General features: G+C 47.7%; 1 protein-coding gene and 1 long non-coding RNA gene across 3 annotated transcripts; one reads left to right on the top strand and one right to left on the bottom strand.

Annotated features, from left to right (window-relative positions):
• Positions 1-3,071: 3,071 nt before the first annotated feature.
• INSIG1 (insulin induced gene 1) lies at positions 3,072-15,817 on the bottom strand. Of its 2 annotated transcripts, XM_032753194.2 has the most exons (7): positions 15,679-15,817; positions 14,951-15,404; positions 11,927-12,051; positions 11,286-11,452; positions 10,863-10,962; positions 9,804-9,874; positions 3,072-5,108 (listed from the first exon to the last, which is right to left on the bottom strand). In XM_032753194.2, exons 2-7 carry the CDS (start codon positions 15,375-15,377, stop codon positions 4,991-4,993), a joined length of 1,008 nt encoding a protein of 335 aa, XP_032609085.1. In that variant the 5' UTR covers positions 15,378-15,404; positions 15,679-15,817; the 3' UTR covers positions 3,072-4,990. The 2 variants fall into 2 exon arrangements, with proteins under 2 accessions (XP_032609085.1, XP_032609084.1); XM_032753193.2 differs by lacking the exon at positions 9,804-9,874.
• Positions 15,818-15,994: 177 nt separating this feature from the next.
• Positions 15,995-25,052, top strand: LOC131381304 (uncharacterized). Its single transcript, XR_009209956.1, has 2 exons — positions 15,995-17,341; positions 24,791-25,052. It is a non-coding gene; the product is annotated as an uncharacterized LOC131381304 (long non-coding RNA).
• The last annotated feature ends 1,617 nt before the right edge of the window (positions 25,053-26,669 follow it).

Below are 26,669 nucleotides of genomic sequence, written 5' to 3'. Positions count from 1 at the left end.
GACGGCGCCCACTCTGGTGACCGCTGTGACAAGTGCTCTGCAGCCCGGAGGAACTTTGGGAGGTTTGATGTGAAGAGGACAGCCAGGGATGACCCTCGGTGAGGTCTGAGGGATGAACTGGAAGACACTTATGATTTTAAATGAAAAACTTGCCTGAGAGAAGACACAGAAAAAAATACGAAGAGCTAGGTTCTGATGAGGAAATTACTTCTGTGGACCCAGTGCTTTTGACTTCATCTTCCTTCTGTTCCTGAACTTCGGAGCATGGAGAACAATGACGAAAAGGGTGTCAAAGCACTCAGAAAAATTAAGTGTCGAATACGTGGAAATAGTAATAAAAAACCACTTTTCATGTTATGTGACCATTTGTCTTTTTTTTTTTTTTTTTTTTTTTTGAGACGGAGTCTTGCTCTGTCGCCCAGGCTGGAGTGCAGTGGCGCGATCTCGGCTCACTGCAACCTCCGCCTCCCGGGTTCACGCCATTCTCCTGCCTCAGCCTCTCCGGGTAGCTGGGACTACAGGCGCCCGCCACCACGCCTGGCTAATTTTTTGTATTTTTGGTAGAGACGGGGTTTCACCGTGGTCTCGATCTCCTGACCTCGTGATCCGCCCGCCTCGGCCTCCCAAAGTGCTGGGATTACAAGCGTGAGCCACCGCGCCCGGCCCCATTTGTCTTGAAGACTACAAACGTAGACTGGCACTACCATACCTAAGGCACGATCTCAGCACGTTTATTCTTCCCTGAGAAAACCGGGACAAGAAAGGAAAGTAACATTTATTGAGAGCTTATCTTGTGCCAGGCACTATTAGGTGTTTTTATAAATGCTCAGGGAAGCCATTCTTCAGGTATGAATCTTACCAAGATTTATAAAGTCCACAGGGCACCATGTTTGGGTATTAGGACTTGGATCTATTTAATTTTGAGACGGAGTCTCGCTCTGTCGCCCAGGCTGGAGTGCAGTGGGGCGCTCTCGGCTCACTGCAAGCTCCGCCTCCCGGGTTCACGCCATTCTCCTGCCTCAGCCTCTCCGAGTAGCTGGGACTACAGGCGCCCGCCACCACGCCCAGCTAATTTTTTTTGTATTTTTAGTAGAGACGGGGTTTCACCGTGGTCTCGATCTCCTGACCTCGTGATCCGCCTGCCTCGGCCTCCCAAAGTGCTGGGATTACAAGCGTGAGCCACCGCGCCCGGCCCTCTTTGCATATTTTGACTACGTTTAGGGATCAATATGAAATCCGTCCTGTGACTAGTTTATTGCTTACAAGCTCACCTCACTCCGAGTAAGCAAAATGGTAGATTAGTGAGGACTAGGCCAGCTCCTTATTGCATAATATACATTAAGGCTAAATTTTAGTATCTTTATTAATATTTTACAACGTTAATACTCTTCAAAGAGAATATCCCTACAAGTTTATGCTAAAGTTACATTATTACAAAGAGAGAATCTGAAACTCTGAGAAAGTGAACATTCTTAGTAAAAGGTCTGTTTTAACAGGTAAAGTAGAAAAGACAAGTTTAGATTTATAATTGTTCCCTTCTCTCATTTCTTTTTACCACCAGGATAAAGGAAATGTCTATAATTCAAGGGTGGGGAGAGTGCCAGGTCACCAAATGATTGTATCTAATTCATTTAAACCAATCTGCTGGAAATCTTGCTTAGGTTAAGATCACAGGTAGCTTTTAAAACTAGCCAAACAAACAAAACATCCTTGAGTCTATCTTGAGTTCCTATTTACTCAGCCTTGCTCGTTCAGTTGAAAAGAAGTGAACAAGGAAATCTTTTGTAAATTACACACGTCCCCTTAATGAAATGGTTTAATCCCATCACTTGCTCAATAGATCAGAAAAATTCCAGGAAACGTTTAACCTCCAAAACTTAATTCTAAAACATGAATAGGCCAGGCACGGTGGCTCACGTCTGTAATCCCAGCAGTTTGGGAGGCCGAGGCGGGCAGATCACTTGAGGTCAGGAGTTCGAGACTAGCCTGGCCAGCATGGTGAAACCCCATCTCTACTAAAAATACAAAAAAATTACCCAGGTGTGGTGGCACATGCCTGTATTCCCAGCTACCTGGGAGGCTGAGGCAGGAGAATGGCATGAACCCAGGAGGCAGAGGTTGCAGTGAACCAAGATCGCACCACTGCACTCCAGCCTGGGCAACAGAGCAAGACTCTGTCTCAAAAAACAAACAAACATGAACTTAGACTAGTTCACCAGGTATTCCTATACTCGATCCACATAAATTGGGTTAATCTCAGGCAAACCTCAAGTCTCTGTAATGAGGGAAATGTTTTTATCATGAGCTCTACCAGTTTTTCCATACATGGATGTTTTATGTTTTAATGTAGTAGAAACCTATTGGTTTGGATCTGTATTATAAAATGTATTGGTACATATAAGGTAAGGCCTTTCTCTGCTAGTACTGAAATGCGATTTCACAACTACAAGTAATGTTAAGCCTGCATGGCATTAATGTTCTGGGTGCTCAACGCATCTCTTCAGTTCTCGTCCCATCGTCATAACCTGTGAGTGCAAGTAACTCCAGCCATGCTGGCTGGCAGCAGGGGAGCTGCCCCTGTGACAAGCCAGGCACGCCCACTCCTCCTGCCTGAAAACCGGGTGCCTGCGGTGGGGAGGGGTAAGGTGGCAGGTTCAATTCAGCTTGTGCTGCACTTAACTTTCTACCATAAGAAAAACACATACTTGACCCTTAAACAACACAGGGTTTGAACCTGTGGGTCCACTTATACAGGGAGCTTTTCCAGCCAAACATGGTTTATTTGCGGAATGTGAAACCCACGTATACGGAGGGCTGACTTTTAGTGTACGCAGGTTCCATAGGGCCAAGTGCCAGACTTGAGTATGCAGATTTTCGCATCCGTGGGGTATCCTGGAACCAATGCCCTGCGTATATTGAAGGACAATTCAAATACTTCCCAAGAGGTTGTGTCAAAATTCAGTAAAATTTGAAGAACTGCAAAATATTTCTCCATTACAAATTCTAACATCCTAAACAGAGAATACCACCCCAACTGTTTTTTAAAAAGCAAACAAACATAAATACAACACTTGGTTTTGAACCTTTAATAAAAGTAAAAAATGAATGCAAAAAGAACACAAGGTTGAAAACTTAGTATCAGTGTGAGTCTCACTAGATGTTCAAATCTGGTATAGTGCAAATTTTGTTCATACTATTTTACATTTTTACAAACTCAAATCACTTTGGTTCATATATTTTCTATAAACTATTGGCAAAAAAAACTTCAAATTTACATTTTTTTTGGCTACATTATTTCTAACAGATATAGATTTACTTCTGGTTTCGGAGAGAAAGACTTATTGTTTGTGCATCATCAAGTCTGTTTTAAAGATTCACTCACTGCTTTCATCTAATAACTTCTGGTTTTTCATAAAATGCTGACATCTTCATTGGAAATTTTTTTTCATGTAACCGTTTTCATTTTCAGAAAATATATAAGGGGGTCATTCCAAAGTTCAGAATGATCCTATTTAAAAAAAAAAAAAAAAATTCCTCTAAAACAAATTAGCTCCAGGAACTTAAAATTTACTCCAAGACATTTCCCTCAAAACAAAGCAAAAAACCCCAGCAAAGATCATTCTATACACAAAACCAAACACAAAGACCAGCGCTCACAGGCAAGTTCCTCTAAGCTTCCATTCTGCTGACTGGTGGCTTCCATTTAAAAGGGGTCTTTTAATCAAGCCACTTTCACAGAATTTAAAACAAACCAAACACATGTAAATTGCAAAATACAAAAAGGTAAATTTGTAAGTAAAAATGACTAAACCCACAAAACTGGAGTATTTCGAAGGTTGAGGGTTCAGTGGAGGGTGTAACACGAAAGGAACTTCACAACTGAAAGAAATCATTGCCGAGTTTCCTCCATGCAGCACTGAAATGAATGGAGAACCCTTCTCTCGAACATCTCACACGTTAAAAAAAATAAATATTTAAGAGATACAAGGCTCAGATTGGTTTTCATATACATTGCACTTGAAGTTTAAGACCCAATACTTGCAAATTAGGTCTGGTATGGTCTATGCCATTAAATGAATACGTTGTGCTCACCAATATCACTGACTATTTAGAAACACCACATGTTTAATGCAGTGACATATGCACTCTCCTTTTTACAAGGCAATCACAGATTGCAAATTCCATAGGGCTGTGGCAAAAAACAGTCATCTCTATATCCTCTAGTAACAAGGAAACAATTTTGGCTCACTAAGATTGAAATACGTGGCAGACAGGTATTCATTCTTAGATGATTATGGATTTCGAAATAAACTTCATAAACTGAGGTGAAAATTCCAATATATCGCAGTGTGGGAACCAAGACTTTTCATTGCCTTTTGCTCAGTAAGATTGTCTACACAAACTTCCACGGGTGGAATGAAAAGCACAGTTGACCCACTGGTGATACACACACTTGTGACCATGTAAACACGCCACTGCAGGATGAACGAGCGTGACTGTGAAGGCGTGGCCACACCGCAACCCCACTTAGAGTGTGACCTCTCTATAATCACTGCTGCTTTTCTTGTTGTTGTTGTTTTTTTTATTATTTATTTATTTATTTATTTTAAACACAGCCCTATTTTTAAAAAGCTTTTGGATAAATATTATTCCTATTACACCATACTTCATGTTTGTTAAGCACCATCAACCTACCTCCTTTGGGCACTGATACAAAACTGAGAGTTGGTAATTGAGTCTTAGTTCAAGGCTTTGAAATACGGCAACTTGTTTTAATCACATGAATGAAATCTAATACCTGGGGAACTGCCACCTGCCTGAACCCATGCAGCCTGGGCAGAATGATCCAGGGCACAGACAGGCGCCAGTGCAGTCAGTCAAGGGAAGACTTCAGGGTGAGTCGTCATACTCTCCACCTCCCTATTCTAGACTAGGTGGACAGTTTTTTCCAGGAGTCATTTGTACAGTCAGCCCGATCTAAATAGATTATTTAAGAAAAAAGATAATCTTTGTCATAATCCACAATCAGATTTTCTTCCAAAATCTTCCTCGCTCTCAGAATCGGTGGTTTTGAAGACTCAATCACTATGGGGCTTTTCAGGAACACCCTATGTGTAGAAAGGAAAAAAAAAAAGGAAAGAGAAAATTAGCACTAAATGTATAAATATTTTAATTACCAATTAAGTAGGTCCTAACATGGGAAAGATTAACACTTTCTTTGACTGAAGAAACAAGATTGAGACGTGGGACATGTGGAGAGAACTACAGCCCACGGCCAGCTCTCCCAGCTCCCCTGCGCCGTCTTCATGGCTCTGGCCCCGTGAGCCACAGCTCTCACCTGCAAAATTAGGATAATTCTCTGCCTCAGGTGAAATTACGCTGCTAAGGCCCTTACATAAAGCCTGTTATATAAGTGTAAGATATTGGTGAAAGTATAAATTAATATCTATATAAAGGAAACACCCAATTTCATCAAAGCATGGTGATGCTTAGGGTATGATAGGTTCCTGAAAGTTCTAACTGCAATTTAAAGGATTGAACCTTTATCTGAAGGGAGGTTTTTGCCACAAACCTTTATTAGTATCTGATGCTTGTGTAATAACCCACCTTACCAGCAGTTTGTTGAAACAGACACTGGAAATAGGTCATGCTTTGTAATACTGAATAGTAACTCTGCCCTCAGTTCACACAGAGCTTCACAGTTTGGAAATCCTTTCTACATATTCTTCCTCATTTGACCCTCACAGAGCTTCTGAGAGGTAGACACTGCAGTTACTGCTATGACCAGGCACCTCGGGTAAATTCTCAATAGTGAACAGTATTTCACTGACGAAGCAGCAAACCCAGAGAGATTCAACGACCTTCCTGAGGCCACGGAGCTTCTGCTAAACGGCAAAAGAGAAACCTCCATACAGATTGTTTTTCCCTCAGAATCGTGACTTCCCACGTTACTTAATTGCCCTCCATTCACTTTCAGAGGAAGGAGCTGAGCTCCTCACCTTTGGCAATGAAGGAGATGACTCATCCAGAAAACCACAAGATCCTCTCATCTCAACAGACAGGTAAGAAAGTCACGAGTCTGGGCTGAGTCACCCAGGTATGCCAGTTACTACCCTGGGGACACACACAATAAAATCTTCTAGGAAACATACATGCTTTTAGGAATTGATAATGTGAAAGCATAGCCAATTGTTAAATATGAACACTAGGAGGGTTCTATACAAACTGCAGTGAGAAAACAAAAGAGCAAACTCTTGGCAGCAACCTGGAAAGAAAATTTGACTACCTGTTCACTAATGTGCTGATAAATAAATGGGAAGCGGGCTTTTAGAATCCCTGGTCGACAGAGGCCACAGTGAGGCCTGGCATTGGCGTAAGAACACAAAGACGCCAGAGATGAATGACAGCCAGCCCGGGCGGACCTGACATGTGGCACAGGGACTTGCAGCAGTGTTGCCTAATGGTGGCACATTGTAAATGGCAATATGGATCCTCCTCTCAACCCAGACACCAACACAGGCTGCTGTAAACCTACTTCCAGGGTGAAGGCAGGTGCGAGCCATGTGTTGAAAGGGCAGTGTGGTATACTGATGAGAAGCATGGTGCCACGTCCACCTCCGCCACCCACTTGGCCAAGTTGTTTAATCTTCCTAAGCTGCAATTTCCCCTTTTAAAAATGGGCTAATAATAGTTTCTACTTCAAAGAGCTGTGTTATGAGGACTAAACTGGCTAACAATCGAAACGTTTAGCACAATGCCTCCTGTGCAGCAGTAAGAGCCCAATAAATGTAAACCCTCAATAACAATAATAGTATTATCATTAGCAGCTGAATTGGGTCAATCAAAAACAGGAACAGCAAATTAAATCCCAAGCTGACACTGAGGTGGGTGGGACTCTGCCTCCAGGTGGCCCAGTGGGGCCGGGCAGTGGAAGCAGGACAGGCTTGATTGCTGTTGGCAGTTTGCAGCTTACTCTTGAGAAAAGACTTGAAGCTACAAACAGCAACAACTACAAGTTCTATAAATGATGGTTACAGACTCATTTTCTTTTAAATATTCAGGCTGGGCTGGGCGCGGTGGCTCACGCCTGTAATCCCAGCACTTTGGGAGGCTAAGGCAGCTGGATCACCTGAGGTCAGGAGTTCGAGACCAGCCTGGCCAACATGGCGAAACCCCATCTCTACTAAAAATATAAAAATTAGCCAGGCATGGTGGTGGGCGCCTGTGATCCCAGCTACTTGGGAGGCTGAGGCAGTAAAATCACTTGAACCCGGGAGACGGAGGTTGCAGTAAGCCAAGACTGTGCCACTTCACTTTAGCCTGGGTGACAAAGCAAGACTCTGTCTCAAAAAAAATAAAAATAAAAACAAACAAAAAACCCCTAACAGGCTGGTAACAAATGTTTCTGCTGTATTTTCGGACACAAAGGACAACGGCATTTCGGTGGGGGGAAATACCACGTAGAAAAAGCTAGGAGAAGGCCGGGCGCGGTGGCTCACGCTTGTAATCCCAGCACTTTGGGAGGCCGAGGCAGGCGGATCACGAGGTCAGGAGATCGAGACCACGGTGAAACCCCGTCTCTACTAAAAAATACAAAAAATTAGCCGGGCGTGGTGGCGGGCGCCTGTAGTCCCAGCTACTTGGAGAGGCTGAGGCACGAGAATGGCGTGAACCCGGGAGGCGGAGCTTGCAGTGAGCTGAGATTGCGCCACTGCACTCCAGCCTGGGTGACAGAGCAAGACTCCGTCTCAACAAAAAAAAAAAAAAAAGAAAGAAAAAGCTAGGAGACCATATAGCTTGAAGCAAAGCCAACTTGTAACTTTTGCGCATGGTTATTCTTGCAAGTAACTACGTTTCTTCTTAAGGGAGGGAAGCCTAAGTTAGAACAAAGGCATCTGAAGAGAACTGAGACAGCTAAGAAGGACAGGGTGTCAAGCGCACTGGGCAAAACCATCAGCACCAAACACAGACCTCGAATTACCCTGGATCTGGGCGGGTCTGGTCCCGGTACTGAACTGAGCCTCGGAATCTCTTCACCTTCAGACTGTCATCAACTTCACTCTCGTCACCTCCCTTCACAAAGCCCTACTTGGTGTAGGTTTCAACATTAAACCAATAGCTCGTAGATACTATCCCTGGAACATCCAGGCACTTTCATTTTGTGAGTCAACAGTATGACAAGAGTGGAATGTGGGGAAGGCTGCCCTGGGAGAAAACACGCACCACGAATGTGACGTGGGGCACAGCCTGAGGAATGGATGCGGTAGGAGGGAGGGGACTGCACTGTGAAGCCCCTGGGCCATTTCTGGGGTTTGATGGACGGAAATGAGTTTGCAAATTTTGAAGAGACAAAAGAGTAACAGTTGGGATCCAGAGGTAAGGATTTAAGTTTTTATGAATAAAAATGGTGGTAGGCGGGGTTAGGCTTAGAACCTCTGAGGTCAGTTTCATGTGATAGCCCAGTAGGGAAGGGGATTAAGGCGGTGATCTCTCTCCTCCAGTTTTTTTTATTTGTTTGTTTGTTTGTTTGGTTTTTTTTGAGATGGAGTCTCGCTCTGTCACCCAGGCTGGAGTACAGTGGCGCAATCTCGGCTCACTGCAAGCTCCGCCTCCCGGGTTCACGTCATTCTCCTGCCTCAGCTTCCCAAGTAGCTGGGACTACAGGCACCCACCACCATGCCTAGCTAATTTTTTTTTTTTTTTTGTATTTTTAGTACAGACGTGGTTTCACTGTGTTAGCCAGGATGGTCTTGATCTCCTGACCTCGTGATCCGCCCGCCTCGGCCTCCCACAGTGCTGGGATTACAGGCATGAGCCACTGCGCCTGGCCTCTCTCCTCCAGTTTTAAGATACGAGAACATCCAAACATTTTCCCCCCAAGTTTAAAGAATAAAAAGGATGAAGAGAAAGCTGAAGTAAGGAGAATTATAATTACACCAACTATCCTATTTTGAGTTATCTTTAACATTTTTTTCTGTAAGCAAAGGAGCACAGCAGGGATTACTTAATGAAACTATCTTCAAAACTGAAAATGTTTCCTCCAACCATTTCTAGATGTTCAGAACTTATGAATGTTGTGAAATTTCTACCTCCACCAAAATAATGCTTATTTCTTAAAATCGATTTAAAAAGCCTTTACATATAACAGCATCAACCTATCATACAGAAATAACCAACTCTTTAAATGTTATTCAAGTTGTAGTTATAATGTGTAATTAGTCAATCTGGTTGAGGACAATTTTATTTTAAAAACCTTCTTAGGAATTCTCTCCCAAAGAGTACCGGAACAAAAATCTCAAAGCAAGAAAGCAATGATGGAGTTGCCAGCTCTCCTTTGAAGACTATTAATGGGGATGATGGCGAATGCATGAAAACAACATACTATTTTCCTGTGGGACCATCTGACCAGATTTTTAATATTAAAAAAAGCAAGGCCAGGCTCATGCCTATAATCCCGGTGCTTTGGGAGGCCAAGGTGGGAGGATCGCTTGAGCCCACGAGTTCGAGCTCGGCCTGGACAACGCAGGGAGATAACATCTCCACAAAAAATAAAAAAGTTAGCCGGGCATGGTGGCATGTGCCTGTAGTCCCAGCTACTCGGGAGGCTGAAGCGGAAGGATTGCTTGAGCCCAGGAGCTCAAGGTTACAGTGAGCTATGATGGCACCACTGCACTCCAGGGCTCTTCCAGAGCTCTGTCTCAAAAAAAAAAAAAAAAAAAAAAAGTAAGCAAAGTCCTTTCTTCTCCATCACGAGAAATTTGGCAGCAGAGACTCAGTAACCAGTGGAACACTGCAAATTCTACTTGTAATTACTTCTCTTTTTGTGAAACAGCCAAGTGGCCTTCAAATTCAACTCCTCACAGAAGGGTATCAGCTGGCAAAAATAAATGTACTGTTTTAAAAATAGCATGAGGTACCAAGATAAGTTTTCCCAGAGCTTATCTCCGAGAGCAACAGCTCTAGGTTTTTTTTTTTTTAATTTACTTTATTTCAGCCTGCCAAAGTCAACTCAAAATAACATTTAAAAGTCCACCTCTATTTTTTTAAACTGAAGTGCTAAGATGTCAATTTTGAACTAATGAGAACTGCTAAAGCCATCCTGGCATTCATCTACCTTTCCATCTCCGTCAGGGCGGCTGTGAGAGAAGCTCTGCGGGGTAGCGCTGCTTTCTCCTGCAGCAAGAACAGATGCAGTGTTCAGGCAGGACAGTCCGGCTACATGGTGACCCGGCCACGTGCAGCGGTGCTCTCATCAGCACTTCTCCATGCCCAGGGCCACCTGCCCCACAGAAAGGTGCTGCCCGCCTGAACCAGGCTGTCCCCTTGCCCGCCAACACCAGGCCCTGCCCTGGCCCGAGACAGACTCTGCAGCCTCAGGCTCGATTTGCTTGACTGTGGACTGAGGCCAGCATCATCTGCATCCACTCTGATTCTGTGAAAAGGAACACTGGTGGACTGATGCTCAGGGAGTAAAGTATCACTGCATGAGGTCATCCAGATCTGCTTCTGATGGTGAAGGAGGAGGGGACACTCACACACCAGTCACTTTCTCTACTGCTTACTACAGAAATTTCAAGAATTCACAACACTGACCACATCTGCAATTCAAAGGGGCAGTGTGAGGGCTCTAGTTCCTATTCTAGATCAAATATTATGCATTTATGCATCTATGAATCTTTATAATTTAGCAAAGAATTACCTGGGTATCATTACCTATTTTTTAAAATATAAGCTTTGCTCAGTAATTGTCACTCAAGTCTGAACCAGAATATATAAACACAAATTTGAACATATCATGTAAAGTAATTCTTTCAAGGTAAAGAGATGCAAGTTTTAGAAGATAATATGATCATTTCACTTACCATAGCTAACTGTCGTCCTATGTTCCCCACTGTGACACCTCCTGAGAAAAATATACAAGGGAGCCAAGAACGAATATAGAGGAAATCTGGGGATGTATACCTGGAGCAAGAAAAGACACCATACCTTAGCAGTCAATTTCACCTGGCTCAATTCTGCATCGCAGATTCTCTGTAGTGGGGATATGCAGAATCAGCCATCAAATGTTACAAAATGTTCATATTTGAATGTTTGGTTGTAACTGCTACTACTTGGTTTTCCTTTGCATTAAGTTATGGATAGCAGCATTTTTGAGCATTTCATGCCTAAATCTATATCATTCTATATAAAAACCAAATAAAATATGAAAATATCTAAGCTTAGTGGATGTTTTAATGGGAGTTAAGTAAGCTTTCCAAAGCCAATATTTGAAAACACACACTTACTGATAGACACCATTATACACGAGAAACTGCGTGATCAGCGTAGCTAGAAAAGCTATGGTGATCCCCAGCCCAAGGCCACTTCTGGAACGATCAAATGTCCACCAAAGGCCCAAAGATAGGGCTGCTAAAGTCAAGGACAGCTGGACATTATTGGCAAAATCCAATTTCTGGTGATGTAAAAGTTAAGGAAAAGTTTGCTGATTCTTAATAAGATCAAAAACAGGAAGAAAACCACAAGGGTTAAAAACATGGGTATTTTATTATTGTACCACAAATAATTCACTGTCCATAAAAACTGTGTCATGAGCTAAAGAAAGGATTTGTTGGACACAGGTTACACAATCATTAAGATCACCTGGAATCTCCCTGACATCACTGAGCCAAAAACTTAACCATAAGAATAAACTTGCTGAAAGCTATATATAAAATGCTGCTAGCGTTTTGACCAGAAAACAATACATTTTACTATAGAGTCATCGATAGCCCCATTCTTCTTTCTCTTGTTAGTAATTTGAAATGGGCAGGTACCACCATCATGTCTGTATTATGACATGGAGTCATTTGAGTATATAACAAAACAAAACGCTTCAATATAGAACCTAAGAAGATACTCTGGACATAGCACAGAAAATTAAGGATACAGCACTGGCGTGGTTAATGCCAACAAAAACTGCTATGCAACGCATGACACTGGCCCATTCTCTCTTAAATTTGTGGGGTTCTCCGAGGTGACTGTCGATACAGGGGTACAGTAGGCCAACAACGGCTGTTTTAAAAAAAGATGACAATGTTAGAATACAGCAGATTCAAGGTCCAGAATTTCAACGTGGTCATTAGTAACACAGTACATTACTCAAACCAGTCCTTTTCCTAGAAAAAATTATCAGCTATAACTTAATAGTTAAGAGCGATTTTATATTCTTGTTCTCCTTGAGTACCACTCCCACAAAATTGTACTGTTTAGAAAAGTTTTTTAAAAATCACTATTACTTAGTGTAGTTAAACATGTCTCAGTAAACACAGAAAGGAATCAAGCAGGGATTATTCATATTAATATGAGCAATATGTAACCTTATATTTAATATCCACATTTGCCTAAAGCACACAGAACTTAAATGACTAAGTAGTTCACCTTGTCTTTTCATCCAGTGTGATTTCTATCTTACAATAAAAAGGTTAGCATCTGTCCACACCCTGTCACATCACAGCTCTGACACTCCTGCTACCACCCAGTACTGGGATTGGGCACGTGATGAGATACATATTTGCTGATGTGACTTTGACAGTCTGGGTCACATGCTCCTAGAGTGGCCCTGGAGTTGATTTTCGGGGGTTCTAGCATGTACTGTGAGACACTGAGCACCTACCGTGCACACATGCCCGTGGGCAAGTACAGGGTGAGACAGCCCCACACAGGCTTCACTTATTCTCCATCTGGTTCCCGCATGGTCAAGCCTCAAGTTGTGGAAAGAACAGCAGACCAAGAAGAGAAAACTCAGCCTCAAATCCCAGCTTGCCCTCTGATGGGACACGGCTCTGCATGTTTGTTTTCTCATGTGTAAAATTATAAGGATTATGTAACTGGGACACAGAGAAAGCAGAGATCACTGTGGTCTGGAACAGTTATTCTTTATAGACACGAACTTGGAATTTGGACAGGTGGGAAGGAATGGCATTCCAAAAGAGAGGTAAAATGGCAAAAATGAAGAAGGCAGGAATGAATGTCTGTAGGGGGGAGTGGGGTGCCGGCCTGCGGGGCTGGATGCTGGGACACAAGGGTCACTGTGTCCCAGGGCTCTTGAGAACCCTGCAATTGTTTCACCTCAGTCTAGTATGAAAGAAATACACATTTTAGGTTCAACTGAGAAACAGGAAACACAGTTTGCGTCAAACATTCAGATAAAAAATGTTCAGTTTTCAATTTATTATACTTAATCATGTTCTAACTTTGGAGTTTTGAAAAATGGATCCCCCCAAATTAACTTCACTGTAGCTTAATCTTACCTTTTAAGGTTAAAAACTAAATAGGCAAAAAAATACTATGAAAAATTTTACTTATGCTCTTGGCTGATGGTTTAAAAAAAAAGTACAATATAAGAGTATGAGAAATTGTCCAGATATTCCTAGAAACCCTTGAGGCTCCAATTACAAATACTGAAGGCTAAACCATTTCATTTCTAAGATCAAGTTTTTGATTAAAGGAAAGAAACTATTCTGCCAAATGTATATGAAACATGGAATTTTAAATCTAGATATATTTCTCAAAAAATTTTCAATTAGTACAGCCACATACTTAAAGTGTTTTGAAAAACGAAAGTGGATCCCGTCCCTCCGAGAACAAATATGAAAACATTCTACTCACTACTTAATAATTACAGACACACGTCCTAGTTCTTGAACACACAGCCCTCTGTTAATCTTACAAAACTCTTTGCTGCTTGCTGTTTTCAGTGAGTCAGCTGAGGCAATGTGTTTCCACAGTGCAGGAGACACACCTACCGAGGCAGCATGAGCAGTTAGCAACGATGGCTTGGCCTGTTTCTACCTGCGCACCCTTGGATGTGACTTCACCTGTGATTCAGTTTCCACATCTATAAATGAGGCTACACGTGGTATTGCTGTAAGGAATGAACACAGCAAAGCATCTGAAGCCTATGGTCAGCAGTCAGCTGACAAACGTCAGCCACAAGGCGAACAGCATGCTCCCTGCACTGCACTGGAGTCACTAACATACTGGTTTGTTTTCCCCACCAGACTCTAAGCTGCTTAAGGATAGGGGCTTGTGGTGCTCACTTTTGGATTAACATTTCAACAGCTTATAGAGTTGAGGTTGCAGAAAGCACCCGACAAGCTCGTTAAATAAACAAATGCTGTGTGACTACAGGAGCAGTAAGTGATCTGCTGGGCCAAGATTAACTCAACATTTCTATAAAAGCGGTTCAATGACAGCCAAGAAAGTCTAGTACACACCCCCAGCAGTCCCCGTGTCCACAGTTCAGACTGACCCAGTGTTACATTGTACAGCATCTATGCTACTGCTTGGGTGTACGAAAATCTAAACGCCGTAAGGGGGTTACTCTTTTCCTTAAGAACGTAATCTACAGAGCTCTAACAGTTCAGGGGGTAGACGGTTTGGCTTCAGACCACAGTTTACTCAGCGACCCGGCAAAAGGAAGTGCTGAGAAGTTGCTCCCCTGGCAACCGCCTCCTGAACACATGTGACGGGTTTGTTTTCAGTTATCCAGCAGGGTAGCATGTTTGCTGCCGCGACCAATGGCCTTTCAGTCCCGCTGCTCACCAGTTCCCCAGGCGGCCAATCCGGGGCGGCTGGCGCGGGATGACAGCTGGGGCTGTACCCGGACGCCAGGAGGGAAGGGCCCTCAGTCAGCTTGGCACAGCACCTGCTTGAACAGCCAATTATCTCCCTGCCTCATCTCCATCACTGTGCTTCCTCAAACTTCAGAAAGCTGTGGCCCGAACCCGCCCTCGGGGGTGCCAGGTCCTCTCTACCCCTCCTTCATTTCTCTAAATCCCAAGACTGGAGATGCACACTTCCAATCTGTGGATAGTTCCAGTTTCAAATGCATGTTTCTTATAGGCTGAAAAGTACTTTCAACCGAAAAGACACCCTTTTTACTTCCAGAAGAACCAGGAGGGGTACTCACCAGCTGCTGTCCCGCAGCAGGGAGGGACCCACCAGGCGGAGGAAAAGATGGTGGCGATCACCTCCTCGGGGAATAGAGTGACATTCCTCTGGATCTGCAGCAGGTTGAGCACCAGGGCTAGGACCACCCCAACCGAGAAGAGCACGAGGCTCCTCTGCACCAGGCGATGATGCCAGGTGTTGGGGTAGGGGCCGTTGGGGTAGGGGCCGCCGGGCTCGGGGCCACTCATAGCAGCACTGCGGCCCCCGGGCGCGGGGTCAGCGTCCGGGGCACCGTGGGCCGCCAGCAGGGAGGGCCCGGACACGGAAGCGTTGATCATCTCCCCAACCTTGGCCGCCAGCCCCGCGGCGCTGGCTCGCGGGGGGCCTCGGCGCCTCGCGCTGTGCGCACAGGAGCAGCTCCAGAAGTGGTCGTGCAATCTGGGCATCGGTCACCCGCGTCCAAGAGGCGCTTCCTGGAAGAAGGGGGTCATCAAGTTCACTCAGAAGAGACAAAGAGCGAGGAAGGCCCCGCGGGACGCGAACCCCGGCACCCGGGCCAGGCGGCAGCGCCGCCCCCCAAGGTTAGACCCCCGTGCGCCCGCCCGGGGCCAGCGGCGGACCGGACCCGCGCCCACAGCGAGCAGCACCCCCGGCCCCAGCGCGGCCCGCGCCCGCCTACCTCCGGGGAGGACCCGCTGCGGCGCGACCAAACCCCTCCCGCGACCCCTATCCCAGCCCGCCGCGTACCTGGCCGAGAGGCGCCCGCCCGCGGGCTCTCCGAGCGGAGGCGGGGCGGGAGGAAACGAGGAGTCACGGCCCGGGACGGCCCCAAGTGCGGCCGCAGCGCCTGGCGGGCGCGCGGGTTTATATGGCGGGCCGCGGGGCCCGCATCATGTGACCCTGCCCGGCCTACCCGCCGCCCGCGCGCACCGCCCAGGGGCGTGGCCTGAGCTTGCCCCGCCCCGCCCGCCAGCCGGTCCGCACGCGGTCTGGTGAGGCGGCCGCAACCAATGGGAGGCCGGCGGCCCATATGACGTGCGCACACGCCACCGCTGGCCCGCGAGCGCTCGGGCGGGAGCCTCGGCACTGACTGCGGGGCTCGTGGCGGCTGCGGGGCACGCGGGCTTGAGCGGGACGGGCCGGCTGCGAGGGGGCGGCCGCGGAGCTGGGGCCTGGGAGGGGATGGTCCTGCCGGGAGGAGGCGGAGGGAGGACAGGGTGGGGTTGCGGGCCCGGCGCCGCCCCTCCCGGCTCCTGGCTCCCCTCGCCTGGTGTCCCGCGCCTGGCCGGGAGGCGGCGGGTCTCGATCGCGCGGGCCTCCCCGGAGGGGCGCGGGCTCTGGCGGCGGGGCCAGACCCTTCTCGGCGCAATGGCGGGCTTGCATCCTTGGGTGATTTTTTCGGGCCTCTTGTGGCCTTTGCTCACGCCTGGAGAGCAAACCACCCGCACCACCCAGGAGCACATAAAATCGAGACCACAGTCTCCAAAGGAGGGCGCCTCCATCCTGTTTGCCCCTCGGGTCGCCGTCTAAGGGCGGGCCCGTACCCGCTCAGAGCCTACATCCGAGTCGTATAAAGCGCTGACAGCAGAGAAAGCTGCGGCTTTGCTCCGTGCAGATGAGCAGGGGCTGAGGGAGGACGCTGGGCTCTCAGTAGCCGCGCTCGGCCCGGGGACCCTGCAGGCTTAGAAACGTGAGTCACGCCTGCAGCGTGGCGAGGAGACGCCGTTGATGTGGCATCCTCAGCCTGTGGTCGTGGCTCTAAGCCAGAAGGTTAAAAAAAGTCTTCCTGAGCTGGGACTGCCCTGAGTCGCTTTAGGGGCGAAATTCTGAGCATCCGATTGCATTTCCTGAGGATGACACGCCCGGTGGGTGTGGACGGCCTGCAGGGGTCCGTCCTCAACGGTCCCTCTGCAGGGCAGAGTCTCGCTCTCACCCTCCCAGCTGACTCCTCTCAAGCCTGTTAACCATTGTACACGTTCCCAAGGGCTCCAAGCAGGTTGGACTTCAGGGAACGTTGCAGTTTGGGTCTTGGCCATTGTTTACACTCCACCTTGCATAAGTGCTTGAGGATCACACAACCAGATACGTAGATCATCCGTAGATCATCGAAGTCACATCGAAGATTTGTTTATAGTAGGAAAAAAACAAGCTGCCCACTGTCATGCGCTGGGAAACTGGTGAGCTGAAGGATGACCCATCTGTAAATGGGGTGCTCCCTAATGGACAAGGCACCCTTCAGAAGCCTGTGCTGTGTCTCCTTGACCCCACTATGAGCTCCCCATCCCTCACACTGATCTAAATCAAGCTGCTAACCTCATGGAGAGGCACGGCAGCCCCGGCCCTGAGATGCAGGGCAGTCACCCATTCAATTAGGAAACACCAGCAAGTGTCAGAAGCTTCTCATTAGCAGGTCAGCTTTCAATAACTGGTTTATCCAGGTGTGTGAGACCCGATAAGCAGAAGGGAAAGCTCTTAGCGACCTATCCAGCTGCTCTACAGTGGGCTCCTGACATCCCAGAAATCAGTACGTCTGTCTTCTGGGGTCCAAGAGGTATTTCAATTTCTCTGGCTTTGTTTCCTGTCATTTCTACCTGGCCCTGCAGACTACCCCAGTATTTCCATCATAATACCCCTGTGGGCAGGTGCATACCTCATGACGATATTTAATATTAATAGATTTCTGTGTTGTCTCCAGAATGGAAAGGAGCTATCTATTCCTTGAGCTAGTTGGCTTGCTAAAGACTATTGACTTCATCTTTTCCTATCTACCTAATAAACCAGTGTTAATACAACCCAGCCTCTCTGACTCTGTCCCTCCTCTCATCTGTACTGGGACATTATGAACCATGGAAGATCCTGGAGTCATAGAGGCACCCTGTGGCTCTGTGGCTGTTGCACTTACACCGACCAAGATGTCCTGTGGGAATGTGGGAGGGTTGCCCGTGGGGTTCCTGCTGAGGGCCGTCAGCGTGGCCTCTGAGTCGTAGGTAGAGATTGTCACTGCGTTCCCAATGTGTGTTTGCCCAGGTGCCTGTGGAGTCTGGCCCCCATGAAGGAATGCAGCCTGGGGTAAAGACAGTGGGAGAGTTTGAGTTTACCCCCTTGACTACCCCCCTTGAAGACCGAGCCTCCATATCAGTCACCACATTCCAAGATTTTCCGGGGTTGAAATTTGCTTATCCTCAAGCAAAGCTGTTGTTGATTTTGTTTCCCTGCTAATCGTGGGCTGTGTGTTGAGGATAATGGGGTTCATTCTCTTCAGCCCCTGTCAGCCACTCTGAGTTAAGCATTTAGGGAAATCTGCTCACGATGGCACTATTTAGTTCTTAATTGCCCCACAATGATCATCACACATGTGGCCTTACTCTAGGGGAGCTGACTATTGTTGAGTTAAACACCTCGCCATGCCTTCTCAGATCACTAAGTAACCCTCAGAGTGGTGGCCTCTGTACTGAACAGGCTGGTAGAAGGGAGTACAGGACGGCTGTAGCTCTTTCAGATACGGAAGAATCATGCACTCATAAAGGCCTAAAGACTGGGAGGTGTCAAGAAGTGAGCAGTCTTGCCTTTAGTCTGTTCTTGCTGTTCTTTTTATTATAACATCAATAACCATTTGTAAGAAATATTCTTAAGGTAGATTACCAAATATATATTTTTCATATAAAAGCATCACATGCTCATTGTAAAACATTGTGGAAAAATATATTTTAAAGAAATCATCTATAATCCTACCAACTAGAGATAACCACTGTTAACATTTTGGGGTATTTCCAAATATTTTTTCTATCCATAAATGTGTTTAAAAAAACACAAATAGGATCAACTTCACATTAGTGGAACCAGTTACTAAGTAATCATGAACATCTTTCAAAAGCAATCAATACAGACTATGCCATTTTTTAACAGCTTTAGTGACAGCGAATTCATGTATTGTGCAATTCACCCATTTAAACTGTGAATTCAGTGGTTTTTTGTATATTCACAGAGTTGTACAACTGTCACCGCAGTCCATTTTAGAACATTTTCATCACCCCAGAAAAGACCTTCATATGCTTTAGTTATTGCCTCTTTACCCCCTGACTTCCACCGCCAGCCCACAGCAACCACTGATCTACTTCCTGTCTCTATGGATTTCCTGTTCTGGACGTTCGTATGAATGGAATCATATAATATGTGATGTTTTGTGACTGGCTTTGTTGACGTAATGTTTTCAAGGTTCATCCATGTCCTAGCATATGTCAGCACTTCATCCCTTTTTATGGCTGAATAATGTTCCATTGTATGGAGAGGCCACATTTTGATTATCCGTTCACCAGCTGATGGACCTTTGGCTCATATCTCACTTTTTGGCTATTGTGAATGATGTTGCTATAAATGTGCACAAGCTCCATGTGGATGTAGCTCTTCGTTTCTCTTGGGTGGAATTACTAGGAGTGCGCTTGCTGGGTCACATGGTAACTCTGTGTTTAATCGTTTGAGGAACTGCTGGACTTTTCCCAAAGCAGCTGCATGATTTTAAACCTCCATCAGCAGGGTATGAGGATTCTGATTTCTCCACATCCTTGCCAACACGTGTTATTCCTTGAGTTTTTGATTCTAGCCATCTCAGTGGATGTGAAGTGATATGTCATCGTTTTCAAAAGCGGAATAGTGTTTGTCTATGAAGGGAGGTGACTTAGCTTACTTGCCATGAAAGTACAATCCCCTAAGAGTGAGGGAAAGAGGTGAGTAAAGCAGTGAAGGAGAAGCTATGGTGAGGGTTACCTCACTGAGCCCGCCATGGCTGTTGTGTGACATCTGGTTGCTAGTCACACAGGGTACCTTCCATACAGGCTGTGGAGACCCATCATGCCTTGCAGGAACCGCCCTTTGGGGGAAAAGAAAGAAAAGAAATGCATCTGGTAGCTCTCTATCTTCTGTCTCTTACTGGCCCCAATTTACCCCTCCTTCATTAACTCAGTTTTTCTGATTCTAGTACAGTCATACACTGCACAATGACATTTCTATCAATGATAGGCTGCATCTACGATGGTGGGCCCATATAATACCATATGTTTATTGTACCTCTTCTATGTTTAGATATGTTTAGATGCACATATCCGTGCCATTGTGTTCCACTTACCTACAGTATGCAGTACAGTCACGTGCTGCACAGGTGTACTAGGAATGCCCTCCAGCCTAGGTGTGTAGTGGGCTCTACTGTCTAGATTTACGTAAATGCACTCGATGGTGTCTGCATGACAAAATCACCTAACAATGCATTTCTCAGAATGTATGCTCGTCGTTATGTGACACATGACTATACTCAGCCCCTCACTGCGGCTGATGGGACAGCCAGATTCCACAGCCAACAGTGGGCTCATCGTCAGAGCCCCAAGTGGTAAGAAGAGACCAGAGCTGCTTCTGCAAGTCAAGTTGGTCAGACTGTCCATGCCTATATTGATCACTGGAAAGGGGAGTAGAAGAGTTATGACTGGCAGAGAGACGACCCTCCAATGTGAAGAGCTGTTGGTGAATCCATCGCAGAGACTACTGCAGATGGTGACTCTGCATTGGAGTGGAGGATGGGCCAAGGCAGACTGTGTAGGATGAGAAGTCAGTGTCCTCGCACAGCCCTGAGGCTGAAGCAGAGGAAAGGGGCTGCCAGAGGCACTGGCAGAAGGTCCAGTAAGATAGGAAGAAAGTGTGTGACCAAGAAATCCAGGGAGGGATGTTCTGGAAAGGAGAAAGTGGCAGCCATGGCAGGCAAGACAGAGACCAGTCATGTCTGGGGGTCCTGTGATGTGGTCAGCAGGAAGCTCGGTGAGAGTGGCCTGAGTCACGGGGGAAGCTGGGCTTCCACGAGATAAGGAGACAAGGAAAATGAGGCTGCCAGTGGAGATCCCTCTGGAAGGGGTCTGGCTGTGAGAAGGAGGGGAGAGATGATGGAAGCTGGAGGAGAGAGTGATGGGGAAGGCGTTTAGTTTGTCTGTCTGTCTGTCTGTTTATTTATTTATTTATTTTGAGACAGAGTCTTGCTCTGTCACCCAGGCTGGAGTGCAGTGGCTCGATCTCAGCTCATGCAACCTCCACCTCCTGGGTTCAAGGGATTCTCCCTCCTCAGCCTCCCACTCAGGATTACAGGCACCTGCCACTACACCCGGTTAAGTTTTGTATTTTTGTAGAGACGGGATTTCACCACGTTGGCCAGGCTGGTCTTGAACTCCTGACCTCAGGTGATCCACCTGCCTTGGCCTCCCAAAGTGTTGGGATTACAGGCATGAGCCATGGCACTCAGCCTGTTTTGTTTTAAAAATGAGAGAGACTTGAACAATTATAAACGCTGATGGACCCGGTAGAAAGACTGAAGAAGAAGGGCAGGGCGTGGTCTCTCATCCCTGTAATCCCAGCACTTTGGGAAGCTGAGGCAGGTGGATCATGAGGTCAGGAGTTCGAGACCAGCCTGACAAACATGGTGAAACCCTGTCTGTACTAAAAATACAAAAATTAGCCGGGTGTGGTGGTGCGCGCCTCCCAACTACTCGGGAGGCTGAGGCAGGAGAATCGCTTGAACCCAGGAGGTGGAGGTTGCAGTGAGCCGAGATCGCTCCATTGCCCTCCAGTGTGGGCGATAAGAGTGAGACTCTGTCTCAAAATAATAATAATAAAAAAAAGAAACACTGAAGAAGAGGGAGCGAGAGCAGGCAGTGGAGAGTGAGGTCCCTGAGGAATAGAGGAGGAGACTGGTGTCTAGGACCAGAGCCTGAGTGGGGATTCCCAGGCAGGCACACCCTCTACTGAGGAAGTAGGTGGGAGAGATGGGTAGGTGTGGTGGGGTCGCCTTCCCCTCAGGAAGTTTCTGTCATTTCTGAAGAAGGAGGAGAGCGCCTGAGTTAGGAGGGAGACAGGAGCGATTGGAAACTGGGAGTGTACACCCTTTGGTGTGGAGTGCCTGGTGGAGGTTTGTGATGGCGACTTCACAGGGCCCGATCTGCAGAGTGGCGTGGGAGTTCTTCTCTAAGGCTCTCCAGGCTGGGTAGCAATGGCAGAGCATTCGAGGGGCCCCTAGAATTGGCTTTTTTCCTGGTGGTGCCAAGGAGGGACAATGGAGCTCTGGAGTGCAGGTTAGTGGCAGGCGGCTGGTGGCGTCGTGGAACCTGGGTCAGGTGAAATGGAGGTGAAAGGAGTATGCCAGGAGGAAGAGGGCCCCACAGAGGGAAAGGCCAGTGTGTAGAGGCTCACCCTATGTGAACACTGGGTGTTGGCCCCACAAGGGCAGCAATATTCATTGATGGATAGAACCCAAGCTCCCGCAGATTCATTACTGGATGGGTGATCTGAAGGCGAGAACCTGGGCAGGAGGAGGCTGTGTGGGCGCGTGGCGTCAGGGGAGAGCCACTGCAGAGGGTGGCAGTCCCCGTGATGAGCCTGGGATTGGGTGGCTGGAATGGTGTGGAGTGAGTCACCAGGGCCAAGGAGGTCAGGGGACCCAGAGGCGAGGCCTTGGATGAGTCATGCTTGAGTGGGACGAAGTCCTCAGCCCAGTGACAAGTTTGGGATATGGAGACAGACTGTGTGTCAGGTATCTGAGTCCCTGGGGAGTGAGGGCAGCAGATAGCAGTGGCAGAGGGGGTGCACTGGGTGGGATGGTGTGCCCCCAAATTCCTGTCCTTCCGGGAACCTCAGAATGTGACCTTATTTGGAAATCGAGTCTTTGGAGATGTAATGAGTTAAGATGAAGTCCCACTGGAGTAGGGTGGGCCCAAATCCAACATGACTATTTCCTCCTAAGAAGAGGAAGTGAGACCCAGAGACAGACATGCAGGAGAAGCCGTGTGAGAACGGAGGCAGAGACGCGCCACGGTTTGCTGGGAGCCACCAGAGGCTGGAAGGAGTAAGGAAGGATTGTCCCCTAGAGATCTCACAGAGAGCAGGGCCCGGAAACACCTCGCTTTCAGCCTTCCGTCCTCCGGGACTGGGAGGGAGTGTGGAGCATGGAGCAGGAAGGAGTGAGGGGCGGAGGGGCCAGGGGCTTGCCACCTGTGTGGTCATGTCAGGCCTTGGCCCCACTGTCGGTGGCTACCACCCAAAATATAGACACACCATATAATCTGTGTTACTCAATTTCACTGCACCTGAAAGGTGAGTGTTCTCTCTATCTGGTGAAGAACGTGAAGAAATGGAGTCCTGAAGCAAGCAATGTGCTCAAAGCTGTGACAATGCTGAGGGGCAGAGCAGGGGTTGAGATCCTGCCTCCCTGAGTCCATAGCGGGGCTCCCCGCACCCCCATTGCTCTCATCCCTGGAGTTCCTGCTGTGCCCAGGCACTGTGCTAGAGACGCAGAAGGGCTCTTGCTGCATGGTCCTGGAGCTGCTCGCAAACGAATGCGGGAGAAGGACCTAGGAGGAGGCTCCCAGTGCTGCTGTGACAAACGACCACAAACACGGTGGCCCTGCGCAGCACGCATGTGTCATCTCAGAGCTCTGGGGTTGGGTGCCTGAACTGGGTTCCGCTGCAGTAAAATCAAGGCACTGGCAGGCTGGGTTCCTTCTGGAGGCTCCAGGGGGTCTGTTCCCTCGCCCTTCCCAGCACCCAGAGGCTGCCTGCCTACCCTGCTCAAGGTCCTGTCCTGGTATCACTCTGGCCTCCTGCTCGCTTCGAAGGGCCTGGAGTTAGGTTGGACTTGCCTGAATAACCCAGGTGTTATAAGCTGAGTGTTCGTGTCCTCCCAAATTCATACGTTGAAAGCCACACCCCAAGGCAATAGTGCCAGGAGGTGGGGCCTTTGGGAGGTGCTGAGGTCATGAGGGTGGAGCCATCATGGATGGGGTCGGGGCCCTGAGGAGAGAGCCCCAGAGAGCTCCCTGGTCCCTTCACCACGTGAAGATGCAGGAGGAGGCGCCATCTCGGAACTAGGAAGTGGCCCTCGCCAGACACTGTCTCCCAGTGTCCTAAGCTTGGACTTCCAGCCTCCGGAACTGTGAGAAATGAATGTCTGCTGTTTATAAGCTCAGTCTCTAGTACTTTATTAGAGCTCCCCACATGGACTTAGCCACCAGGAGAATCTCCTTATCCCAGGATCTTTAATCGACTTTGCAAAGTCCCCTTGCCATGTAAGATCACACATTCATGAATTCCAGGGATTAAACTGTGGGCTTTTGGGAGCGGACTGGTATTCTGCCTACCACAGACATGAAAACATCATTTCAATGCATTTTGGTGATTTTTATCATAGAAATTCATAGACAAGCGGTGCTATGGAAACACAGAAGAGGGACAATAAGAAAATGCTTCTCTGGAGATGTGACATTTGAGCTCAGTCTCGAAAGGTGAATTTGTCACGCAGAGAAGGAGCAAAGCCATTCCAGGAGAGGAACAACTTGTGCAGAGGCATGAGGCCCTTGGGGGATTCTGAGCGCATGGGAGACAGAGTGAAGAAGTTAGCTGGGCTGAAGCCTGGGGACAGGCTAAGCAGCTTAGCCTTTGTCCCAGGGGCTGGTGTGGCTAAATCTTTTTTGATCATCTGTTTCAGTTGGCTGATGTTTACCTTGTTCCCCCCAATACATCTATCAATGTATTTACTACATATATATATAGCTGTCCTCATATCTTATATGCACTACATGATATATTATAAATAGATATTTAATTACAGAGCCTCTTGAATTTTAGCTGAACCAGCTAAGACTGGGCACCAGCTAGACTGACCGTCTTAGCGGTCGGCGTGGCCATTTGATGACTGAGCTCAAATGTCACATCTGAGCCTAAATTTGGGCCGGTGGGCAGTGAGCAGGTGGGATGTTTGCAACTCCCAGTCACTCTCTGAAGATGAAGGCACTTCCCTGGGCTCCCTCTTGACCTCTGTTTTTGCCTCCAGCAGGGAGTGTGGGTGTGGCAGCAACCCTGCATCTACCATGCCGACCATGTGCCATGCCATGCACCGCGTGTCATAACAGGACAGCAGAGCAAGAGACCCAGCAGACCGGGGTCCCCAGTAACCTCATGAAGCGCCATTCACTCACCTCCAGACAGTCTGGGGAGAGAGACTGAAACTTCTGTCTAAGCCATTTCATCTTTGATCTCCTTGTTTTTGCGGTTCAGTGTGTATCTTAATAAATAAAATGTGTTTGAGTTCATGTTTACATCCAGCCATTAAAAAAGTATATTTTGCCATGAGATAAACAATGAGACCCTACACGAGATGAAATATTTCCACGGTCACTCGTCATCTCCTTACAGAGAATTACTAAGATTTTATTAAAACAGTGTAGATTATGAGAGTTATGGTGACTCTAAAGTGATGTTTACGTTTAGATGACCCCCGGGCCCGCGTAGGGAGCTGCGGTGCTGTAGCTGAAGATGGAACAGAGGCGCAGGGAGAGCTGCAGTCGCGCTCTCCGAGGCATGGCCCCATGTCGATCGGACACGTCATGTTCAGTCAGTGCCATGCAGGTGTGCAGCGGACAGTCTGGCTGAGGCTGGGGGTGCCACGGTCCCCCCGTCTGCTGAGTAGTAGCAAAGCTGAATATTTTCCTGGAAACATTTTGTGCACCCCTGGGGTGTGACAATGGGAAGTCTTTGGAACTCAGCAGCAGCACACACTTGGTGTTTGTGCTGGAAGATGACCAGCCACAGACTGGAGATCAGGATGGCCCGAGACCAGGGCCACTGCCTACCCTGGGCGGGCAGGATGCGGTGCGGCAGAGGCCTGCACTTGTGGGATGGGAGGAGGCCTTGCTGGGGAGCTTGGAGGTGGAATGTGGTGGTTGAACGTGGCTTCTCTCACCACAGACCCCAAGACAAACATGCCCACTGGTGGGAGGCTGTGACCACTGTGGTGAGTTGCACCACCTGGAGCATCTCTGAGAGAGCAGAACTCACCGTCCCCACTGCATAGCTCTTCAGGCCCAGGGCTTGCGAGGAAGAAACAGGTGATCATCTTCCACCTGGCAGCTCCCAGGAGACGGGTGGGGTCAGTGGACCCTGCTCTCAGAACTAAAGGCGGGAAGACCCTGGCTTCCACTCACGCCCTCAGAAGTGAGCCAAGGGCCCTGGGCTGAGGACAAGGACTCTAAGAACCTTGCAGGACTGTGCAGTGTTCGTGACTTCCCCTTGCCTGTTGTTTTTAAAATCCTTTGTCAGTTTCTCCGTAGTTATTGGCAGAAAAGTCTTTATTCGTGCCCCTGTTCAAGATTAGCAAGAAAGAGGAAATGTGGAAAAGCCACATCCTGTTCTGCAGCCAGGCTTTTGTATGGTGGAGGGACAGGGGACAGGACCTCGTGGGATGGGATGAAAAGGGATAAAGACGGCCTGGGATGGAGACAGCAGGAAGGCACCTGGGATTCCTTAGAGCAGCACAGGCCCCAGCTGGGGTCTGGAGGACGAGGCTGCCATCAAGCTCCATCATGGGCCCTGGGGAGGGGTAGGCAGGGCAGGGGGACAGCCAGAGGAAGGGGAAGAGGAATGGGTATACCATAGACCTGCGGTGACATGGAACGGGCACTGGTAGGAAGGCAGCCGGGTGTTTGGGGGCCTGGGCCACAGCAGATTTCAACAATAACGTGGATACAACATGAAAAGAGCAAAGAAGACAGTACAGGTGGCCCATAAGCACATGGAAAGGCAATGGAAAGGCACTTAGCTTCACCAGTCAGCAGGGAAATGTGAATCAAAACCACAGTGAGTCCTCACTTCACACCCTTTAGGATGGGTATTGTAAAAACAAAAACCAGAAAAGAACACGCACTGATGAGGGTGTA

Source organism: Hylobates moloch, unplaced genomic scaffold, assembly GCF_009828535.3.
Source record: "Hylobates moloch isolate HMO894 unplaced genomic scaffold, HMol_V3 SCAFFOLD_1, whole genome shotgun sequence".
Taxonomy (NCBI): Eukaryota; Metazoa; Chordata; class Mammalia; order Primates; family Hylobatidae; genus Hylobates; species Hylobates moloch.
Note: the sequence above shows the minus strand (reverse complement) of the source record. Positions and strands in the feature narration are given on the sequence as shown.